This window comes from Alligator sinensis, unplaced genomic scaffold (assembly GCF_000455745.1).
Source record: "Alligator sinensis unplaced genomic scaffold, ASM45574v1 scaffold531_1, whole genome shotgun sequence".
NCBI classification, from domain to species: Eukaryota; Metazoa; Chordata; order Crocodylia; family Alligatoridae; genus Alligator; species Alligator sinensis.
Window position 1 is genome coordinate 1,186,222 of NW_005842173.1, and position 23,609 is coordinate 1,209,830.

At 44.5% G+C, this 23,609-nt stretch overlaps 1 protein-coding gene across 1 annotated transcript in view; it reads left to right on the plus strand.

The window, feature by feature from the left end:
* Nucleotides 1–6,338: 6,338 nt before the first annotated feature.
* LOC102378136 (vasoactive intestinal polypeptide receptor 1-like) overlaps nucleotides 6,339–23,609 on the plus strand; it is a 33,805-nt gene continuing 16,534 nt past the window's right edge. Inside the window, exons 1-5 of the mRNA XM_025206826.1 lie at nucleotides 6,339–6,371; nucleotides 15,900–15,999; nucleotides 18,481–18,588; nucleotides 19,691–19,800; nucleotides 21,289–21,386. Of these exons, the coding sequence (XP_025062611.1) occupies nucleotides 6,339–6,371; nucleotides 15,900–15,999; nucleotides 18,481–18,588; nucleotides 19,691–19,800; nucleotides 21,289–21,386 (449 nt within the window). The remainder of the gene's footprint in view (nucleotides 6,372–15,899; nucleotides 16,000–18,480; nucleotides 18,589–19,690; nucleotides 19,801–21,288; nucleotides 21,387–23,609) is intronic.

Here is a 23,609-nt window from a genome sequence, read left to right on the forward strand (position 1 = left end):
GATGTAGATTGGCAACAATCCCGTCATTGGCATTGACTGATTTTTCCCATGTTTAAAGCAGTTGGGTTGCTAGCTTATGTGAAAGGCAAGCCATTCCTGGGCACTTTTGTGTTTTGTTCAGTGGGGGGAAATATGAAGGAAAATTGCATGCATACTTCTCTGAGATTTGTACTTGCTAGAGCGAAGAATGTTTAGTTACAGTCGGCATATCAAATGAGGAACTGTGTATTTCTGACAAGAGCCACCATAATCACTAAGGGCAGGGGAACAGACTCCGAATGTGGTGGGCTTCCTGTATCATTTCATTATTGGATGTGTTCTGGATAGCAAGGAATTGAATAAATAGAATACAATAAAGGACAATTGAAACTAGAAGTGTAATGAACATTTTAGATTCCAAAAGGTTATATTTTGTGAAATGGAGGGTTTTTATTTAGTGACGCCAGTGGGACTGAAGAACTCCAGGACTGAAACGTGGATAAGCCTTGGGATTTTTCTAGCTGGAATTTGTCCCCCAAGGGAAGGGGAGTGGGGAGGAGAGAGAAAAAACAAACCTTGAAGTGCAGAACTCCAGATCTAACAGGATGAAGCATGATATGCATAAAGGACATCAAGAATAAGCAGAGGAATGAATAGAAAAAGGGCACTTTCAGCAAAGAAAGCAATATTTTGGATGCTAGCAAATGCAATGGTAAAGTGAGAAACACCAAAAATTAAGTGGGGCTTGACTCGATAAGAGGAATTATCAAATTTATAAGAGGAAATATCTCTTTAAAGATATATTTCTTTATAAGAAGAAATATCAAAGACTCTTTAGCCACAGAAATAAAGAGGTAGGAAAATACAAGGATGCGGCGCAGCAATACTGTGAGAACAGGATTCAGAGAAGAAGTAGGAACATAGGACAGGAGTGGAAGGGACTGGCAAATTCAATCCCCTGCTATCGCAGGCCATCATGCCATCCAAAAATCCAATCCCCTGCTATCGCAGGCCATTGTGCCACCCAATAAAGGGGTAGACCCAAAAAGTAAATGAATATTTTGCCTCTGAATTTAATGAGGATGATAGTGTAGAATGAGAAAGGCAAAGATTATATACCATATTCCCAAAGAATAGGACTCTATATTTAAGAAAAATACTCCGGGCAACTGCAGACCCATTAGTTGACCTGAAGAGTAGGCAGTTTTAGAGCAACGGTTGAAGGAAAGAAATGCTTGAAGACATGGATATAAATGGAAAATGGAAAATAGGACAAAATGGAGCACATATTTTCTAAAGGTAAATAATGTCACACTAACCTGGTATCTTTCTTTGATAAGATAATGGATTTTTGGACAAGGGAAATAGGAGAGATCTAATATCACTGAACTTCAGGAAAGCCTTTGATGTAATGTCACATGGGGAACTGTTACTTAAGATAGACAGGATGGATATGAATGCATGAAGGATAAGGAGATTTGCAAGCATCCGCAGGAGGAAAGGCTGATCAGAAGCAGCCATCATGGATTTATGAGAAACAAATATCATCAAACAAACCTGATCTCCTTTGACAAAGTAACTACGTGGGTGGATGAAGGGAATGCAGTGGATATAGTGTATCTGGACTTCAGCAAGGCTTTTGACCAGGTCTCACATGCCCTTCTCATAAACAAATTGGAGAAATGTGGGCTCGTTAAAACTACTACAAGGTGGATAGATAACTGGCTCGATAGCCATAAGCAAAGGATAACTATTAACAGGTCCATGTCAGAATGGCAGGAGGTTTTGAGTGGAGTCCCACAGGCACCTGTCCTAGACCTGGCGCTGTTCAACTTGTTCATTGGATGTTGACATACAAAGCTTCTTGAGCAAGTTTTCAGAGGACATGAAACTGGGAAGGATTGTGAGCACATTGGAAAATGCGAGCACAATTCAGAAGGATCGACAGATTGGAAAGTTGGGCTAGAGCTAGCAGAATGATGTACAATGCAGACAAATGCAAGGTGCTGAACCTCAGGAGGAATAATCAAAAATACAAAATAGGGGACAGCTGGCTGGATCACAGCTCTATGGAAAAGGACTTGGGAGTCTTGGTAGGTCACAGACTCAGTATGAGTTTGCAGTGTGATGTAGCTGCATTTTTAGTTTACATCAATAGAAGCATTAGGTGCAAGACACAGGAGTTGATAGCACCTCTCTACTCAGCACTGGTTAGGCCTCACCTGGAGTAGTGCGTGCAGTTTGGGGATCTATGGTGTAAAAAAAGATGCAGAAGAGTTAGAAAGGGTCCAGAGGCAGGTAACAAAGATGGGGCTTGGAAGGCAAGTCAGATGAGGAGAAGGTGAAGGAGCTAGGCATGTTCATCTTAAGGAAAAGAAGCTTAAGATAAGACAAGACATCAGTCTTCAAATACTTGAAGGGATGCCATAAAGAAGAGGGAAAGCATCTTTTCTCTCTTGCTGCAGAGAGGAGGATGTGGACCAATGGCTTGCAGTTGCAGCAAAGTAGATTTAGATCGGATATCCAAACCTCTTCACTGTAAAATTAGTGAGACCTAAGGAAGTTGTGGACTCTCCATCATTGATACTAATGAGCTGGGCACAAAATTAAGAGTGAGCTATTGAAACTTTACTGATCACATGAAGTTGGGAGGCATCATTGGCACATGTCATTCAGAAAATCTTGAATGACCTTGAGACCTGGAGCATTCAGGATGGGACAAATGAGATTAAATCTATTAATACAAAGTACAAGAAAACTCATTTAGTGTTACTCCCCATTTGATAGGCATATGAAATGCCTTGGTGCTGGATTTGAATTCAGAGACCAATAACAAGAATTTCTGGTAGAAGCTGGGTGCTTATCGGCTGGAAGTGAAAGAAAAGGAGAAAGACCTGCATGTATCCGCTGCTTATAGGATGACTATGAGCTGCCAAAGTGATGTTGCTCTGAAAAAGGCAAATACAATCCAGGGATGAATCAGTCAAGGTAGTGTTTGGAAATGCCATTGCCCAAGGTAAGCACTCATTTGGACTGCTGTACACCTTGCATACAATTCTGATTACCTATGTTCAAGAAAGCTTAATTCAGGTTGAAAAAGGTACAAGGAGGGGCTACTAAATTGACTGGGAAGAAGAGAGCCAATATTATGAGAAGTGACTAATAGGGCTTGGATTGTTTAGTTTAGCAAAATACAGGCTGAGAATGGATATGGTTGATCTCTATAAACTTGTTGGAGAGCATCCATTAGGGAGGCAGAAGGGATTTTTAAGCTAAAGGACAATATTGGTACAGGAAAAATTAAGTATAAACTGGACATGGATAAATTCAAACTTTGGGATTAAAAGGTTTTGTAACCATCAGAGCCTTATACAAACTTCATAAAGACATATGCATTTTTATGTGTGAGTTGGCAACACCATATCGCCAACCCTGTGGGGAGAGGGGCTGAGTATAAAGGGTGTCAGGCTAGAAACAGCAAAGGTGATATCTATTTTGAAAAACTCATGACATTTTGGGGCCAGACTCAGGATTTTGTGTGCAACTCAGCTTTGAATACTTGGGGTTCGCCATAGCATGGGACTGTTAGGATGCCACTGATGGGAATGATGGGATAGGAGGCAGGTAGGTGGGTGTAACCACAGGTTCATAGATTCATAGATGCTAGGGTTGGAAGGGACCTCAACAGATCATCAAGTCCGACCCCCTGCCTAGGCAGGAACGAGTGCTGGGGTCAGATGACCCCAGCCAGATGCCTATCCAGCCTTTTTTCTTTTCTCTTCTATCTTCCCTTTCTCATCTTGAACCCTTTCTGGAATTCCCTCTCCTTGGTCTCCCAGCTCCATCCCTGGACATATCCTACCACAGAGCATTCCCACTGCCCAATTCCAGGTGACCTCAATTGAAAATCTCTGGGTTTGGAAGTGAGGACAAGCACCATTTTGTGCACCTGTTCTCAGGCATCTGTCATCTTACACATTTTTCTGGCCTGAAAGGAGAGCATCCATCCATAATTTGTATTTAGTTAAAGAGTTTCTGATACAGGCAGAAAGGAATAAAAAATGATTGGTTGTTTAGTGTGTCACTATGTGGGTAGGCCAACATGGGAGTATTTAATAATGAACCTATTCACGTGAATACTAAGTTCTGCCATAACCCAGATCACTACGCATGGATAATGAATGAAGCGGCATGTAGGTCAACACTTAAATCAAGCAAACTTAAATGGCCACACATCTGATACACACTGTAATCTCTTCTCATTTGGGAGGTCTTATAGGCTCAGGTCAGAGGTTACACACAAACCGGTCTAAGTGATCAGAAACTGGTTTAAACCTGTCACAGAACAGAAGCCCAGTGCACATAAACCAGTTTCAAAATGGCTGAAACTGGTTTAAGACAAACCTGGTTGAACGCAGTATCAGACTTAACTGATTTGGGTCAAACCGGTTTATAGAATTTATGTCCTAGACCCCTTCCTGGTTCAAGTTAAATCACAGTCCCCCAGCATCCCAGCATGCTTTCCAGCCATGGGCTGTGCTGTGCTGTCTGCTCCAGAGAGCAGGGCTGGCCCCACCCCTGTGCTCCCTAGTTGGAGCAGTAAGGACTGGCTGACAAAGCGGGGTGGGGGACAAGCCTGGCTGGGGATGCAGCCGAATCTGTAGGAGAGGGGGACTGCCCCCCCTAGGCAAACCTCGCTGGGGTCCAGGGCCAGGGATGGGGGTTAAACACCTCTTCCCCCCACTCAAACTTACCTGCTGGCTTCAATTGTGGACTACAAATCCCAGAGGCACCTGGAATCAGGAAGAAGAAGTGATGAGCAACCCTGCAGAGTCCTGCTGCTGAAATTCTGGACTGCAAATCCAAGAGATCTCAGGGGCAGTAGGAAGAGGAAGTGGATACATAGCTAGAGAGCCAGGCTCTTGCATCCTCCAGCTTTTTGCCTGAACTACTGCAGGCATAGGGTTGCCAGCCCTCCTGGACTGGCTGGGAGTCTACTGGAATCAGCATCGATCTCCCAGTGACTATTGAAAGCAAACCAGGAGATTTTGATAGGATATTTTAAGAAAATACATTCAATTAATGAGATTATGTCATGTTGGAAAAATAAATCTCCCGGAATAGCTTCAGTCAGAATTGGCAACCCTATGCAGGCATGTGGCTGTATTTCCTGAATCAAAGGTAAATGTCTGTTCACTTCTGTTTCCATTTAAACTGTGCAGTTTAGACTAACCTGAATTGATTCAGCTTTAGGCTTTTTGCCTTTCTGTAATTAGCCATAGAGGGTGAGGTTTTGGGGTTCCCAGGAAGGCTTTGGCAAAGAGTGTTTGGGATACGGGCTGAAGAAGCATTTGGCACTTTATAAAACTCCTATCAAGGCAGGAGAATGCCAGGCTCAGCAGGTAGCTTGGAAAGTAGGTTTTGGGGCCTAGGGAAATATTGACAGGGAAAAAATGCCAGGGGCACAGGGAAATCCAAAAGAGGGGTGGGTGGGATAAGGTCTTGGGCTAATAAGAGGATCTGATTTTGGCAGTTTGGACCTTAGGCTAATCTTGAGAAGGGCAAAGAAGATGTAGGGGCCATGGAGCTGGTGGAGCATACAGAGCACCTAAGGTCTGGGTAAAAGCTGGTTCTACTCCCATATTGCTAATTTTAATACAAGACCCTCCTGACCATTCATCAAAAGATAAACTCAAACCATGCTGCGGCTCTCAATGCTCCGAGCCCTGATGCAGCCTGCTGCTGCCACCCCTAGGCTCTGCCCCTGGACCCTGTGATGTCTCACCCACCTTTACCCCTATCCTGAAAACTTTTTCACCCCAACAGGGAGCACCCATAGCTTTCTGAGTGTACTGAACCTGTCTCATCACAGCGGTGCCAGGCACTGAGCTGTCCGCACCCCCATGGAGGGTGAGCGTGGCTTCTCTTTCTGCACTGGGGCAGTACTTTTAAATGCATTTGAATCCATCCAGCGCAGTCGGAGCAGCTGAGTTTTCAGTGCTGCTGCACTGAGGGCTTTTCAGGAGGAAGGGGAGTCTATTTTTGCAAGGGGCAGTAGGAGTAGGTGGGGCTGGCTTGGCTTTAAGCAGCAGCAAGATGCAGGGAGATACAGCTTATACTGCAGGGCTGGAAAGAAAGATGTGGGCACTCAGGTAGGGGCTGGGGAGGAGATGGCAGGACTCTCCAGGTCCCCTAGAAGCGGGGAGGAGGAGCACCCAGCAGGGGAGGGAAGTGCGGCACTATCCAGAGGAGAGAAAAGCAGGGGCGGGCCTTGGGAGGTGGGGAAAGGCTAAGGCAGCTCTCGCAGCCTCACAACAAGGCAGAGAGAGTGGAGGGGGATGTACCGGCTCCAGCTGAAGATGCTAAGTTTGTTCTGGCCACTGCTGCCTCTGGTAAGTGCCCTGCAGCCAGGGAGGGATGGGGCAGGGGCAGGGGGGTACTTGGCTCTGGGATCTCTGCAGCTGGATGGGGCACTGCTCCCTCCCATCTGCGTGGGAGGGGGCAGGCAGGCTGCTGTGGCACATCTGGATCTTCCAGGTCAGGCTGCTGCTAGCTCCTGGGATGCAGATGTGAGAACTCGGATAGCCTTGGAGGTAGGCAGGGAAGGCAAGGAAAGAGTTCAGGGGGCAAAAACCAAAGAGTTTTGCTTTGCCAAGCAGAGTTTCCCAGACCCAACTTCCCCAGCCTGAGATTTTGCATAAGGCAGATGCAAATCTTCCGGTGACTTGTATCAGGGAGAGCATCTGTGTCACAGCTTCTAAGAGGGAGATGGGTGATATCCTCCCCCCCTCCCACATATACTGATGCTTCCTTACTAAAATGCAGCTACCTTGAGCGGTATCAAGCCCAAGGCTTCACTTTATGGACTTTTATATGAGCACACTGCAAGCAGGAGATGTCGCTGTCGCTGGGGAAGACAGGACCAGACTGCTTTCATTCAACTAAGGCCAGGTAGCAAGAACAGTGAGGATACCAGTGCCATTGACTATCAGATCAGTTTTGGGTCCCCAGTGGGCTTGGATAGCTCACATTGAAGTCCCTATAACTATAGCTTTGCTGCTGTTGTCACCTCTGCCAGGCAGATTAAAGGTAGCTCAGATATGCCTACCCTGACTGCAGTCCTTGCTGCAAATTGCTCTGTGGACATGCCCAAAATGTCAGAATAGTTTGTGCTTTCTATGGGGCCAGTCAGGAATCAGTAACCCCATTCTGCACAGACGTCTGGACTCAACTCTGTACCTGTAAATCCTCAGTTTCAAGTTCAAATATAACATTGCATGTCAGTGCTGATGATCAGGATGTCAAATGCTCTTCTGGGCAGGGTAAAATATACTGCACAGAGCTCTAGGCTTTCATCGATAAGCTGCCTCTGGTACCCGAGCCTGCTGTTCAAAGACTAACTGGGGTGTCTGCATCACACTGCGGTACAAGCTTAAAATGAACGCTTCATATACATCTGTGACCCACCAGCTTTCTACTTATTATAACAGACAGCACCGAACCTAACATATGTATCAGATGGAAAGACATGACCAACATTGCCAAGTAGGTACCACATAGCTTGTGGCACCAGATTCTGACTCACATTGGAGCCTCGGATGTACTTTTGACGAGCGTTATTCATCTTTCACATCCCGCACTAAGTTTGACAAGAAGCAATGGAGACGAAGCAGAAATGTTGGGAGACCCCCACCCCCCCAAATCCAAATCATGTTGAGAAAAAGCAGGAAGCGAATGGTGGGAGGATTATCCCAGCAGGGATTTTTTAAATATATAGTTCCGCAGAAGGGACAACAGACTCAAAGCCTCAGTCATGCAAAACGAAAACGTCTTTTGTGGTCTTGGGATCCCTACACTCCCTTTGTCTTCAGTTGGAGTTCATTTGCTTTTAAGTTCCTGGGATGCTCAGCACTATTTAGCATTCGTTCCCTTACAGAGCGGGCTCTTGATGATGTTCAAGTTACTCCTTATTTGTAGGGCGGCAGCTCTGAGAAATTCAAGCGACCCGTTCTGTGGGCACTACTTGAACACCCAGTGAGAGACGCTGTCTTCCCCTGCACGCACTTTACAGTCCAGATAGACAAAGGGCAGGAAAAAAAAAACAGAGGAACAACCAAATGAAATGATTTCCCCAAAGAAACACAGCAGGACGGGGACAGAGTCAGGGCTAAACCCCACATTTTCTGATTCCTAAGCCAGTGTTTGATTCACTGAGCTACACCTGCATCCTTAGCCAAAACCGCTTCTCACGGTTACTAAGAAAAGAATTCTGTTTGAATCAGTTGAATGAAGGTAATTATAGAAACGAGAAGGGATCGTTACTGAATCATAAGGTAGGATTGGTATCGCATTTCTTGGAAAGATAGACACAACTGGGGCATTCTCCTCCAGAGGGACATACCGACTTCTTTCTCGAGTCTAATCTTCCTTCCGTGGCACACCTCACACTTCCCTCCACGTACGACTGTGGATGCACAAGGAATATGAGCACAAGCCCTTAGTATAAAGTTACGTGAGCCCCTTGACAGTAGAAACCGATCCTAGCAATGGAGAGTACGGTGTGCTAAATGGCACGATGCAGCTCTGGTTAATAATGATTTTTTGAAGCGCCAGTGAAAATTCAATAGTCTACTTATTTTAGTATCAAACTAATGAATTATATCTCTTTTTTCTTGCCCAAAGGTAATGTATTTAAAATGTATGTTTATAATATATATACACAGGGCATATTGATACGTCTGTATTTCCAAATACACAATGCTTGTGTGTGTCTGCATGAATGTGTGTATATAGCTGTGAGTAGACATGGGTAGATAGATGGATACTGTCTGCTACGATTGAGAACCATTGCAGCATTGCACCAACCTTTAAAAAAAACAATCTTGAAAAGGAACTTCTATAATGAAGCCTGCAAGGCAGTCAGTGAATCAGCTTGTCTTACTCCACAGGTAATCAAGTGAAGAAAAGAGGAAACACATTGACAATGCCCCCTAGCCTGTCATGTTCAGTCAAAAAGACTCCCGAAATAACCTAATTAACACACTGAAGAGGATGACTGGAAATGTGTGGTTACATAAGGGCGTAGGGTGTATTCTGGATCAAGTACACGTAAGACATTGCAAGTGGAGGCATTGTTTGGTAACTTTCCGGGTAGCAAGTAAATGGGATTTTAAAATAAGCCCTGTCATCTCAGTGCCTACAGCTCACGAGAGCCAGGAGTAAGTGGATGGTTTGGGTGAGTTCGGACTCTACGGGACCATTACCCATTTAAAAACCAGATCTGAGTGTTGGAACTCGTTTCTCGCTCTAGAAATGCTCAGCTAGTTTTCATGGTTTTCCTTTCCTGGGCTTTAAGCATTGAGCTCTTTCTTTTTTTGCAATTTCCAAAGCAAAGCAAAACAAAGCAAAGCACCTGCATCTGGGACTCAAAGTCAGCATATTTTCAAGGTCACTCATGTTTCCCTTAAAAAGAGATCTAGAGCAGGTGCAGACTCCCGGCTCATACATACCATTCCCCAGCCAGTATTACCAATACCGTTTGTACCCAGCCCACCACGGTGAGTCAGTTTGAAGCTTGGGAGAACAACTCAGCCCCGGTGCTAGGGCAAGATCTATGCATGTGAGTTATTCTTAATCTGGTTTATTATTACTATTCCACTTGAGTGGTATGGTTTAATCCTGTCTTGAGTACGGGGGTGGACTAGATGAACTCCTGAGGTCCCTTCCAGTCTTATGATCCTATTTGCATTACTGTGGTGCCTAGCAAACCTGTACTTATGGACTGGAAGTCCACTTTGCTAAGCATGATGACAACTTGGAGCAGGAGGACAGTCACTGCCCCGCAGAGCTTCTAATTTAAGTATAAGAGAAGACTGAGGATGCAGAGAGATGGGGAGCACAAGGAAATAATTAGACACCATTGGTCATAGGATATTAAGAGCCTAACTGCTGAAAAGATAATGTTGAGGCAAACTTTGGACTTTGTAGGAAATTCTTATAGATGGTAGTTAAGAGGTTATAGGATATTTTTACAGCATGGTAATATGCTAACAAAGAGATGATGTCATATTCACCCTCCCCCCCACCCCGCCCCAGTCACAGTTTTAAAATACCCCAGGGGTAACAATTGTAGATACAAAGAAAGATTATTAAGCAAAGATTCAGAATGAGGCCCTCACTTCTGTAGATAGTGGCTGGTGCAAAGGGTGAGCACAGGGTAAGGGGATCTGAAAGCCCTAATTTCCCTGCAGGGAGGATTTCCCTGGTGCAGGCATTGTGTAACTGAGCCATCAAGTTCTTCCCCAAGGACACTCTTGCAAGTCTGGATCACTATTTTTGCCATTAGAGTAGCTCCAGGAAGCTGATATAATTTCAGAAGGGCTTCAGGATGCTAGGGACCACAGACCAGGAGAGGGCTGATGTATCTTCAGGGGTGGGGGGAGTTGCCTGGTCTGGGGTGGGCTGATGGTAAGGTGAGCAGCTGGGCTTCCTCAGACCCAGGCCTGCACTGGGAACATATATAGGACTTTGTGAGATTGGGTTAACCCTTTCTTAGGTTGTAACCCAATCTCAATCTAAGTTAGTACATCTACTCAGGTGGATGCACCATTTTGGCGTAATTTAAGCCCTCTGCACCCCAGTACAGTTACGCATTTAGATCAACCTACCCCTGGTTAGGTCAGTCTAAACATAACACCTGTACCATTAAAGAATTCCCCTAAATTGCTCCATATATATACTGGGAGGATACTGGGAGTATTGGAATGATAGTATACTGGGAGCATTGGAGATAAAGTGATTGGGAATATACTAGGAGTATACTGGGAGTATTGGAGTTATAGTAGACTGGGAGTATTCTGGAAGTATTGGAGTTATGGTGTACTAGGAGTATTGGAGTTAGAGTGACTGGCAGTATACTGGGAGTATTGGAGTTATGGTATACTGGGAGTATTGGAGTTAAAGTGACTGGGAGTATACTGGGAGCACTGGAGTTTGAGTAACTACCGGCCACCTAGGAGGGGCTGACATGAATGGATCCTGACGGAGGTCTGAGCTTAATCCAAAACCACACCAAAGTGAAAAAAAATGGTCAGATCTGCATGGACCATAATTTTTTTTTTGTTGCCTTTCTCTTCAGCGGGGGGCATGGTTTTCTTCCTGGCATCATCTTGTGTGTATTTTAACAATCAGCGGATGCAGAGCATTGACCGTGTCCTCGTCCCCCTGCTTTTTTACCTGTGGGCAAGGTAGGGTGTTTGTGGTGTTTTAGGGTATTGTGTCTGGGGGTTGTACAAGAGGGTTGCTCGTGCAGTTTTAATAACCTGTGCAGCATGGTTGAGGCAGGGATTATTCTGCCTTGAACTTGGGGTTGGACTAGGTGACCTCTTAAGGTGTCTTCCAGCCTTATGTTTCTGGGATTCTCTGATGCTGGGACTGCCATTGACTTCAGAGATCTACAGTGAGAGCTCCTCCCCAGGGGTGCTTATCATGTTACAGAAAGGGGTTGGAAAGCAGTGTGCATGATGAAAAAAATGCGATCCTGAACAATGTCCTACTTCTTGGAGAACTCATGAAAATGAGCTATAGAAGGAGTGGCTGTACTTGGACATCTCTGGCCAGTGTACTAAATAAAATACCCCAGGAAAGCAATTAAGAAAACATAGGGGCTAAAAGACGGCTCACAATATAAAATGAACTCAGTTTATGTAGTGCAGTGCTTTTGCTGTGTCTCAGAACACCGTGCAGGGTTTAATCCTCCAAGGAAGTGACCACTGTATGCTATAGACAGTACACAGCCATGGTGTAAGGATGTGGTACAAGGTCCTCAGAGCTTGTTCAGAGGGATAGAGAAATTAAAATGCTCAGGCAGAGAATATGTAGATATGTTCAGGTGAGAGCTGAAAGTATATGGGAGGTGAAAGTACACAGATGGCTTGACAAAAAGGACCAGTAGGGAACAGCACTGTGAAATATATTCACACCTAGTGATTTATGGATTTGGTGGAGAAATTACTGTGTGAGGGTTTCTGGGCTGTGCTAAGTAGGTGGTCAGATTGGATAGTTATAATGATCCCATCTGGACTTAGGAGCGATGCGTTTGTTCAGTGAATTTAATTCTTTCTTCCCTAGGTAACTAATTGGGGACAGACTTTAATTATTGCAAATGTATTCCTGACTCTTGAATCACTCTGGGGTGCATTTTCCAAAAGTGCTGGTGGCACTGTAAAGGGGCCTGACTTTTCTGAGAGCAGAAAGACTCTCCCTGCCTTTTTCCAAGTGTCAAGGGAGTTTTAATGAGCAAACATTATCAGGATCTTTTTTTGAGGCTTTATCAAAATAACAAGGCTTCCAGCACTCTGGCAGCCCCTGAGTCGTTACTTTTGGGTGGGCTCCGAGGAAAGGCGGCAAACACCTTCTGGACATGCAGGTGCTTCTTGGCAGATCTCCCTTCCAAGTGTTTGCTGGATTTGACATTCCTCATTTCAAGGTATCAGAAAGGATTGTAGCCCGAGGGAGCCACTGCTTGTGATCTTACTGTTACGGTGCAGGTGATCTGGCATCCTACAAAAAAAACCAAAACGCGGAAGGAGAGGGTTCCTATTATATCCCTTTTTATTTGTATAATACTGGAATCATCTTTGCTACCAGCTTTTTGGTGTTATGATGATGACTGATAAGCCAGGTTCAGCCAGACGTTATCCCAGGGTTTCTATTGTCCTCAATGGAACTCGGTCCTAGTTGAACGTTCCTTCTTCATGGATGACCCCCGTGATCTCTCGTTCAGAGAAAAAGGGTGGTACAGCAGTCAGGACACGAATCTGTGATTGCAGGGGAAAGTTTTCTTAACTAGGTTTTTTGTACAACCCTTAGGTTGATCTCTTAAGCTCAGGCCCACAAGGATGTGTCTTTTTGGGAGTGGTAGAGTACTTAGCCACAGCATTGAGGAAATGTGTTCCCACCCCTCAACCCATTCCCACACTGTACTGTGGGAAATGAGGAGATCAGGAAGCCAATGGGCACTGTTAACCACTACCCTTGAGTATGCTGAAAAACCTGTACTGGTGGGACACCTAATACCCTTTCTGGGTACGGCCCTATGTCCCCAGTACAAGATCCATGGTGCTGTGCTTGGTACCCATATTCCATAAAGAAAGTGCGAGGAGAGTTGGGTACTTCAAAATGGGATTCACTGAACCTCGCTCGCTGAGCAGGAAGCTTGAACTAGCTATCAGGAAATGCTAAACACAAGGGTCCGTCTTAAATCCTCCACCATTTGGAAAGAGAAAAACCCCAGTGGGAGTTGAAGCGAGGTGCCTATGTCAGCTCATGCTCACAGCCCCAAATTCACTTCTGGCCTTAGACAACTAAATTGTAGCATTCGAAGAGGAACAGGGGTTTCTCTTTTTATATACTAATCCCTCGATGGGTAAAGCCGTCCCCCAAAGGGTAGCGTATGTGGGTTCTAGCCCTATTTTTGTCTCAGGGGGCACGTCTACACATGCAATGAATTCAAATCAGTAAACTCCGGCACAGTTCGTACCGAATTATTGCTCCCGGGGGCTGCGTTTGAACATCCTAGAGGTTGATAGGTGATGGTGAACAGGAAATATATACTACTCCAGCTCATCCCCCAATGTACATCAGCATACCTCCTACAACAGACGGATGCTAGTTTGTGTCAGCTGATGACCTGCCCTGGTGTGCAATACATTGCCAGCCTTCAGAAAATGTGATTTGACTTTTTTGAAACTTCTTCATGATGGGGCAAGAGTTCCTGGGAATGGTATCTTTTCTTGGGCTGACTGCAAGGATGCCTAGACATCGGCTGGCTTTCGGGTACCACTGCACGCTTCCTCAGGCCTAAAGAAGAAAACTTGCCTGTGTCTATCATAGAAGCGTCCCTGTGTGTAGCCCAGCCACGCTGTTGGTCCAATAAAAGGCATCACCTGCAAGAAGTCTTGCCTCACCCATGCTTCTTGCACCAACACCTGAACACTGCCTTCTTCATAATGACATTTTTACCTGCTCAGATGCAGCATCAGTGGACTGAAAAGTGAATTCACGTTGCTCTGTCTGCCCTGTTTTCAAGCCATATCAAGTCATTTCCCATGTTTGTGTCTTCCATGTCCTTCTACCCGTGGGTGGATCCAGGATCACGGTGACGGGGGTGCGGCCACAGCCCCTTTGGCAGTGTGGCATATGTGCAGTGAAGAGCGCTCACTGTACATGCGCCACATAGCCATGCTCTCTCACAGTGACCCTTGAAGCCAGAGAAGCAGTGGCAGAGCCCAGGGGTAAGAGCTGCCGCTATTTGCCTAAAAAACTTCCCAGCAAAATGTTACAGACATCAGAAGCAGCAAAGAAATCAGCTTGTTTGCAGCCAACCAGCTCCATGTGCTCTTTTAATTTAAATGGGCTTCTGTTATAATCATCCTGTTATGGCTGCTAATGTTGTTAGTTTGTGGTGCCAGCATGGAGCAAAATTCAATTTATTTTGCCATATAAAAAATGGAAAAGCAGCATTGTGTTCAGCCTTGAACGGTAGCAATTCAGAAGCGGGTTCCTTTTGTTGAACAACAGGAAATACTATTTTAAGGAGCTGTTTAGGATGTCTTTTTTGTGTATTTAAGGTTACCCACAGCTGGAGTATAATAGAAGAAAAAGAAAAGAAAAAGAAACCCTTCTTCTCGCACGTCTTCGTTTTCGCTTTATGTTAACATAAATTTAGAAGAGGAGAGGAATTCAATGAGATATGCTCCAGTGCTGCAGATTTGAAGGGGGTATAGCTAATATAAGACCACAATGTAGGTTGCTTAAAGGACTTTTAAAGGTGAAATGCTCTTCATATTTTCTAGGTGTACATTATTCTTCATTTTTAGCAGTCTACAGAGCGGTAAATACAACCCAGAGTAAAAGTAGGATTCAGTTTTCTCAGAAAGTTGCATTTATGGTCAACAAGATCCCATAAAAGAAACCCTCGGTAACTGGTCCTTATTCTGTCAGTCAACTTCTTATGCTATAAAAAAAAAAAAAGAGACGTAGAAGTTATTTCGGAATTTAGAAACCAAAGGGTAACAATGGTTTAAGAAGCTCATGAAAACTCTTCCACATCTGTTTTACAGCTCACCTGCTGAATAATGCAAGCCACAAATATCAGACACATGCACTCAGCCAGCAGGACTTCACACCGTGGCCTTTCATTTATTGACCAACTGTTGTTGACTCGTTATATCACACCACTACCAAAAGGCCACAAATAAAACTGGGAACCTGTTGTATTAAAATCCCGGGCAGAAGGTCAGATCCAGTCCTAAAGAGCTTCCAGTCTAAATTAAAGGGTGTGTTTTTTCAACTCTAACATCTAGATTCTTAAAAACCACTCTGGGCAGTTTAGGGATAGAGCTGAGGGAATAACAGCTTTTTTGGATCAGTACAAAAAACCCAGAAAATACAAGAAAAATGTTGTGTCGGTTGAACTAAAACAGTGTCCTCATAAAAAAAAAAAAACAACAAAAAAGCTCACCTTTCTGATCAACTCAAAGCTTTTTTGGTTAATTCAGAATAAAAATATTTTAATTCATTTTGGGGCTATTTGGGGCTTTTTTCTTGAAATCGGTTTTCTACCAAGAAATGCCATTTCAAAATGAGGAGCCGAGCTGGTTTGCAATGATCAAAGTAAGACATTTTGACATCTGCAGAGTGACAAAAAACATTTTGAAAATGTTAAAATGAAATGTTTTGAAATTTTCAAAATTTCCCTCCCCCCCCCCGCCCCCTTCTTTTTGGCCAAACTCTTTTTTTCCCAGCAAGTTACTTTAAATTACCCAAACTTCATTAAACATATAATCACAGGAAATAATCACTAACATCTGAATCAAACAATGACCCATTTCTATCTTTTTATTTTTTTTTTGATTCAGGTTGCCTCTATCCATCCAGAATGCAGGATATTCCAGCAGGTGGTAAAAGATGAAGCTCTCTGTTTACAGAAAAATGAATCAATTTTATCAGATTTTGAAGGTAAGAGACCTAGGACTAATGATACCAATCGTGACAAAGTTGGGTCTTCCTATAGCTTTCATAAAGCAAGCGTGGCTTTCCTGAGCCAAGAGAAATTTTCCCATTGCTTATGATTGGAAAAGAATTTGTGCCTTGAAGAATAAGGTTGTTTTTTGTCTTTTGATTGATTAATGTCAATCAGTAGTCAGATGTGTGCGGGCCGGGAGCAGTCCGAGGCTTTCGGGGGCACGAGGCGGGCTGTGGCCGGGAGCCCGCAACGGTAGGGCGGGTACTTTTGCACGACGGACTAGAATTAGGCACGGACTCGTAGCGGTTAATTAAAGATTGTTTTACTTACACCGTAGGTGGTCGCGGTGCAGGCAGGAAAAACTTTCTTGAGGTGCAGTTACAGGCAAACACAAATGGAGTTTGCTCGGCTCCACCGAAGACACACGCACGGAGTTTGCTAGGCTCCACAAAAACAAACACGACAGAGCTCTGGATACCCTTGACGAGCACACAAAACCATAGATACATCTTAAGAATTTAACGAACGAGACAGGAAGAGGTTGGTGGTTGATCAGGCCGCCGAACTCCTCTGAGCTGCACACAAAGTTTCTATTACTCTGCCGCGTGCTCAGAGTCCCCACGAGATGGTTGTGGAGTCCTCTACAACTTGGGCGGAAACTGCTCAAACCTCTTATACGACTAGCAAGCCAATCGCTAGTCGCCACGTGGGAATAATTTAGAAACAGCCAATAGTGGGAAACAAATTTACATACGGGTGGCGGGAACTCCTTTGCACCGGGGTTTTCTCTCTGCAGCTGAGAATTGCACCGTGCAAAGAAAGCTCCATGTGGCGGGAAATAATTCTGCAGTGCCGAAGTGCGCACACAATCATTGGGTCATGACAAGATGCATTGAGATTTTCTAAGTATAATTGAAAATGGAACTTTAAAGCAAACAAAACCAATTCTTCCCCAGTATTATATAAAGGCTAAAACAAGGGTCAAGATTTTTTAATGTACCTGACTAGGGATTTGGAAAGCTTTAGTTTTCAGACCATCCAACCAGAGACACTTTAAAGAGACCTAGTTTCTAGCAGGATGGATTCCCAACACTTTCTTAAAACCAGACCTCTCATATGTGTAACAGGTTGGGTACAATCAAATAGCAATCCTGAGCCACGTTTGAAAATTTTGCATTTTGAGTTGCTTTTATTGTCTCAGAACTCAATAAAAGCTTTCTTAGGAGCTTTTCTGGGCAGTGGAGAGAAGGAAAGCCCTGGGGTTAGGGTGCTAATGAGAGATTTGGGAAAGCCATTGAAAGTCATTCTCAAATTTTGCATCTTTCTGGCATTAAGGTTAGTATCTGCCTAGAATGCAGGGGCCGGTTCTTATAGTTAGTGTTTCATAGATGCCAGCATGCCTGGGATTTTTCTGTAGTCAACACGTCATGACCATCGTAAGGTTTTTTGAGAAATATGTGAGGTTATTCCTACATGTCTTAGATGAAATTTTAGCCCCATTAAAGTCAAAGACAGAACTCCCATTGATTTCAACTGGTCAGGATTTCACCTTTTGCATCATTTCCTTCAAATCAGCTAAGGTGTAGCTGCTACAGGATACAATGATGAAATAACAGGCCTATATAGCTAAATTTGACTATATAGCTACATTTGCCACTGACCTGATCTGTATGAAACCTAGGCTGGGAATGCTGCCAAAGTGCTAATTATTACTGTCAACACCTTTCTTCTCTTGTTGCCTTGTGTTGTTTTACCAACTAAAAAAAAATCTCTCCCTTTTCAAAGTTCATGTTGGTTTTAAGTTGTATGTTTGAAAGTTTCTCAGAAAAGAAATGGTGCAGCTCAGATGCTAAATTATCTCTATATAAAGGGTTTAGTCTGTCTGTCTATGTGTCTGTGTGTCTGTCTGTCTGTAACGCTCTTGGGGGCATGGCTCCCAGCGGGGCATGGCTTCAGCCAGTGCTGCATCAAGAATGCATGTCAGGAATGATGGGTAAGGCATGGCTCCAGTGGACATAGAGTTGGGGGGGAGAGGAGGGAGGGTGGATGGTGCGGGGCCAGACATGGAGTGGGGGGGGTGGCGGGGTGGTGCTGCTTTGTCCCCCCCCCCCATCTCCCTCGTTATTCTTGATGGGAATTTCACTAGTATATAAGACTGTGCACGTGGCAGTAAAGCAGGAAAGCACCTTGCTTTTGCACAGCTGCGGTGGAGGTAGCAGGAGACCATACCACTGAGAATCTAGGCTAGGACAGAATTGCAGAGCTCATGAGAAAGACATGGAAAGTCTTCTCAGAAACAATCTCAGAGCATTGTGAAATGCTACATCCTGCATGGGCAGGCAAGGTTTTTTGAGTAAATCTGATATCTTTTGTCAGACCAACTAAAATACATGGAAAAAATTTGTCTTTGCAAGCTTTTGGGTACAAAACATCCTGCACGTACCTTTTTGACTGTGGATGTGGTGTCTTGGCAGGATGTCCAGGAGATTGGGATGGTCTAAGTTGCTGGCCCAAAGCTGCTTTTGGGGAGGTGGTGAAAGTGGCCTGCCCAGGTTTTTTTGAAGAAATCACGAATATACATGGTAAGAATTGTTTTCCCCCCTTACTGTTCATATTCCTTTCTATTTTGAAACCAGATTATAATATCTATGATATCAAAGGTTATTATACTTCATGCATCAGGGTGTTAGAACAGGGCATACTCTCTCATGGTATAGATGACCACTGGGCACACTTTGGAGATTTTCTCTAAAGTGCTAGTTTTCAAATGTTGTTGGCCGTGCACTCCTTGACCTGCAAAATATTGCTGCTTGTACCCCCTGCACTGGATATATTTCTGCATGTTCAGTGTTGACACATGGCAATGCCAGTAATAACTGTGCATTGACCAATAAGGCCTCTGGCAGACAAAACACTTAAGGCACAGTTAGTTTTTTAATCATACCTTAAATAGTAAAATGGCCACATGTTCAGGAAATAAATGGTACCACAAAACGGGAAACCAGCCACAAAAATATTACACAAAAAACATGTAAACTGAATGTGTGGCTGGTTAGGAGCTCGCCATGGCCGGTTCAAGTCCCAGTATGGTCTCAGATCCAGCTGACAATGAGCTGATTGTTGGGCACCCGGCTTTCAGCTTGCTAGTGCAAGGGAAGCCTGGGATCATGGCAATTGGGGTATGATTTGGATCTGATACCTGATCCCAAAATCACAAATCCCAAAATCACAGATTCTGCCATGCATGTGATTGTTGGGATCAGGGATCAGATCCCATGGCACCTTTAAATGAACATCTGTTAGTGACATAAGAAGCTCTGTTGCCATTATTAAAATTCAGGTGCATACCCCTGGGAAAAGTCCTACCTATCCCCGGGGGTACATGTACTCCAGTTTGAGAAACAGAAGGTAAAAGCATTTCCCAACATAGATATGCTGTAACATTCAGGGTTAAATTTGGATTTGAATACATTTATTTCAATTTGATTTGAACTCTAAAGACCGAATCCTGAGGGTGTTGCATAACATCCATGTCATTCACTCTGATTTGATAAGTGTGAAAAATCAACATAAACATCTGAGTGAGGAGATTAAATCAGTCTCAAAATCTGGCAATAGGAACAATCAGTTTCTTCTCAGTATTAAAGGAAATGCATCATTCCCTGGTATGTTTTACTGTTGCAGGTTTCCTGCAGAGAAATTGTACGCAAGAAGCCTATTGGTCAGAACCATTTCCACCGTACTCTGTCGCTTGTGGATTTGATGAAGGTGCCAGTAAAGGGCCTGAAGATCAGGTCAGTACTGGCTTCTAAATAAATGTCTGCTTCTAGACACCCCCAGAGGTGTTTGAGTCATGAGCATCTCAAATCTACACCCTGCCAAGACCCTGCAAACTAAGCACTCGTCCTTCCGTGCCACCTGATGAGCTCAGTCCTCTTGGAAATCGACTTTGATGTCATGACTTTGCATGAAACATGGCAGTAGCAGTTGACAGTGTTGCCCCACTATTTTATCCAACAGCTAAGTGGTTACAATACTTCCAAGGAGTCAGAGATGTGGGTTCAGTTCCTTGCCCTGCCTGGGTCTGAATCAATACTTGTGGGTCGCGGAGGATCTGTACCCACTAACCTATAGGTCTTTTTGGGGGTGGGAAGTGCTTTGAGTCTCTCCTGTTTGAAGTCTTTGCACTTTGCCTAAAAGCTCTGGGCCTTATTGCAAGGTGCTGAAGATCGGTGACATGTTTTATGACCATGGCTCCCATCAGCTTTAGCAGAAATTGGAAGAATTCTTCCCCTTGGAGGACACGGCCCTTATTACACAGATTAGGGAAAAGCTATAACTAGGCACCTTCATAGATTCATAGATGTTAGGGTCAGAACAGACCTCAATAGATCATCGAGTCCGACCCCCTGCCTAAGCAGGAAAGAGTGCTGGGTCTAGATGACCCCAGCTAGGTGCCTATTCATCCAAATACCCACACAATGTCCTGGTTCAGATAGAGCCCATGTGCAATACACCTGTGTTTTGTTATTGTAAAAACTTGCAGCACAGGTTTTATATTTGCAAAGATAAATTGAGATTAAAATATCAATCACAATACTAAGTTCTTATAGCAGATGATTCACGGTTCACAGGCAGTTGTTTGGCATCTTTATAAAGCGTCCATTGGGTCTGTATAGAGCATCCACACACATCCACAACACTTCATAAATGGGGGTTAGGATCACTATTAAAACAATTTGAAAAATAGGAGGGCGTCATCCTCCTCTACCCCAAAAAGTGTTTTTGCTTTGGTTTGGTTTGGTTCGATTCGGTTTGGGGTTTTTGACCAAAGCTCCAAATTTTCCAAGGAAAGCTGACACTTTGCATACAAAAAAAAGATTAGCTGAAAACCCAATTTTCTATTGAAAACCATTTGGGAGAGAGCATTTTTCACTCAGGCCTAAATATCTGCCTTCTACAGGTTAGAAACTGAATCTCAGAGAAGCAAAGTGACTTCCCTGAGATAACCCAATAGGTGAATAGTACAGCCAGGTCTTGAACCTACATCACCTGAGCTAAACCCAAAAAAAGTCTAGTACCCCATTTGCAGGAAGGCATTTTGAGGAGATAAAATTAAGTATATTATCTAACAGCTGAGGTGGCTAGGGTGATCCTCATGGTCAATGCTGAAAGAAAATATTTTATTGCTTGTACGTTTTTTCCAAGGAAAATCCTGCCTCAGTGAAATGGGGCTAAATGCTGCATTTCCATCTATACCTGTCTATGTTCTCTTCTCATAGAAATCATATTATTCTGCTGTTTGGCATGTCTACACAGCCGGCTATGCGACCTCGCTGACTTCTCTCATCACAGCTGTCCTTGTCTTTGCTGCCTTCAGGTAACCCCTCAGTCTTTCAAGGTGTTTTGAGATAAATCAGCCTCATTCTACCCCTTTCATCCTTTGCTAACCCAAAGGAAGTTTTATAATCATGTTAAGACACCTGTCATGGACGCTATATTTCCACCCATGGTAGTCGATTCTCCCCCACTTGTGCTGTGACATTTTTCTGCTGACTCTAATACACAAGACCAGATTGAGGTTTTTATCTTTTTTTCCTGCTTTGATTCTTTTTAATGCTAGAGGTTATGTCAATGCAATAAAATCATGGATATTTCCCCCTGTTTGACTAAGGTGTTCTCTATCAGCTGTAGCAGAGAACATTTCTGGACTCTCTGTTACTTTAAGAAGAGAAGCAGCCCTGCCAGGGAGCTTTGCAGGTGAGGCAGGGGGCAGCTGCTGCTGGTTGCAGGGCCAACAGGGATAATAAAGCAATTATCCATCAGCCTAGGTAGTCACCTGACTAGATGTAGGCAGGGCCCTGGGTGCATATAAACCCAGGGCTTGACGTAGCCCTGCTAGCTGCTGTGCTAGGAGCTCCTGCCGAGGAGAAGCACCCAGGGGCACTGGTCACACTGCTTTGCTGCTCACAGGGAGACTTAGGCCCCAGGAGCTCACAAGAAGCCAGTCTGGGATGTATGCTGGCCCAAGAATGAAAGGAGGTTGGCCCTCTTAAAGGGGCCAAGGGCTGCTCTTATTGTTTTGTTTATGTTATAGCCCAGAGCCTTATGTTACATTACTGTTTCTGCAGGTGGACTGGGATGGGACTGTAAGGGGAGGTGGAGGCCTCATTAGTGCCCAGGGGGCACTCGACTGCCTTGAGCCCCAGGGCCCAGGGGCCCAGCAACAAAGGGTGCAGCCACAGAGGGGCCAGGGGCCTGGCATACAGGAGCCAGTGACTGGAAAGGACAAATGAAGCTAGTGACTCAAAGCCAGGTCCAATTCAGTGGGCCCAGGTTAGAAGGCCTAGAAAGACTAAAGGGGCAGAAACCAAGGAAGCCAAAGCCACAACAGAGAGGCAACATACCTGTAACACCCATGAGGCATAGGGCATGGTAAAGGGGATGATTTCAAGCCATGCAATTAGCCTTTAAGGCTTTGGATGCCCTGTTGGGCACAGCCAACTACAGAGACCAAGCGCAACTAAGGCCAGTGGGCAGCCTTCCTATTTATTATAAATACCATCAAGGTGTGGCAAGCGAGATAGGAGGGTGCCCTAAGGCAGAGCAAGGCACAGTTGTGGAGCCACCAGAGGGTGTCATGGCCACCCCTGGGACCTCAACATTTCATACAGCATGGTACCCTTGAAGACTTCAACCTCCAGTCTTTCAAATCGGTTGGCTCTCCTCAGAGAAGCCTATCACTGCCACTAAAGATCATGGGAGCAATGCACAAGGACTGAGGGGGGAAAAAGTCATAGAATCATAGAAAATTAGGTTTGGAAGGGGCCAATTAGAGTTGGAAGGTGTCATCTATTCTAACCCCTTGCTCAAAGCAGGACCAGCACCAACTAGATCATTCCAGCCATGGTTTTGTTGAGTCGGGCCTTAAAAATCTCCAAGGATGGAGATTCTACAAGCTCTCTAGGTAGCCCATTCCAGTGCTTCACCACCCTTGTAGTGAGAGAGTTTTTCCTAATATCCATCTTAAATTTCCCTTGCTGCAACTTGAGACCAGTGCTCCTTGTTCTGTCAGAGCTTTACATGTGCTGATTTTAGATGTTAGAAAATAGAACCCTTTATTTCTAGGCCATTAGTACAAATGCAGTCCTGGTTAGTAACAACAGGAAGTTACTACTGGTTCTCAACACAGTAGCCTGTGGATGGAAACCCAATCCACTGACCCTTGGAATAAGTGAGGAGAAGTGAGGCCTTTCCATGCACTCCCGCAGGCTTGAATCAAGCCCCAAGTTGTCTAACGGGATAGGAATGTGCAGTACAACTATACTTCCATAAGGGGCACTAATTGGTATCATCAGTGGTGATCTCTATAGAGAAGCCAAGGGCAAAAGGACACTGAGCTACTCCAATGCCCCCAGAAGCAGCTTTCAATATTGAGATGCGCAATCAGGGTAGTATAGGGTCATGTTGCCCTTCTGGCCCTGCCTTATCACTCCTTTGCAATGCACCCTCCGCTTGGTGGGTGCTCTGGCTCCTTCATCTTGTATATGTAGGGTAATGAGTCAGGTGCAGGCTTGCTTAACAAAGTTGGATGTTTTAGTTC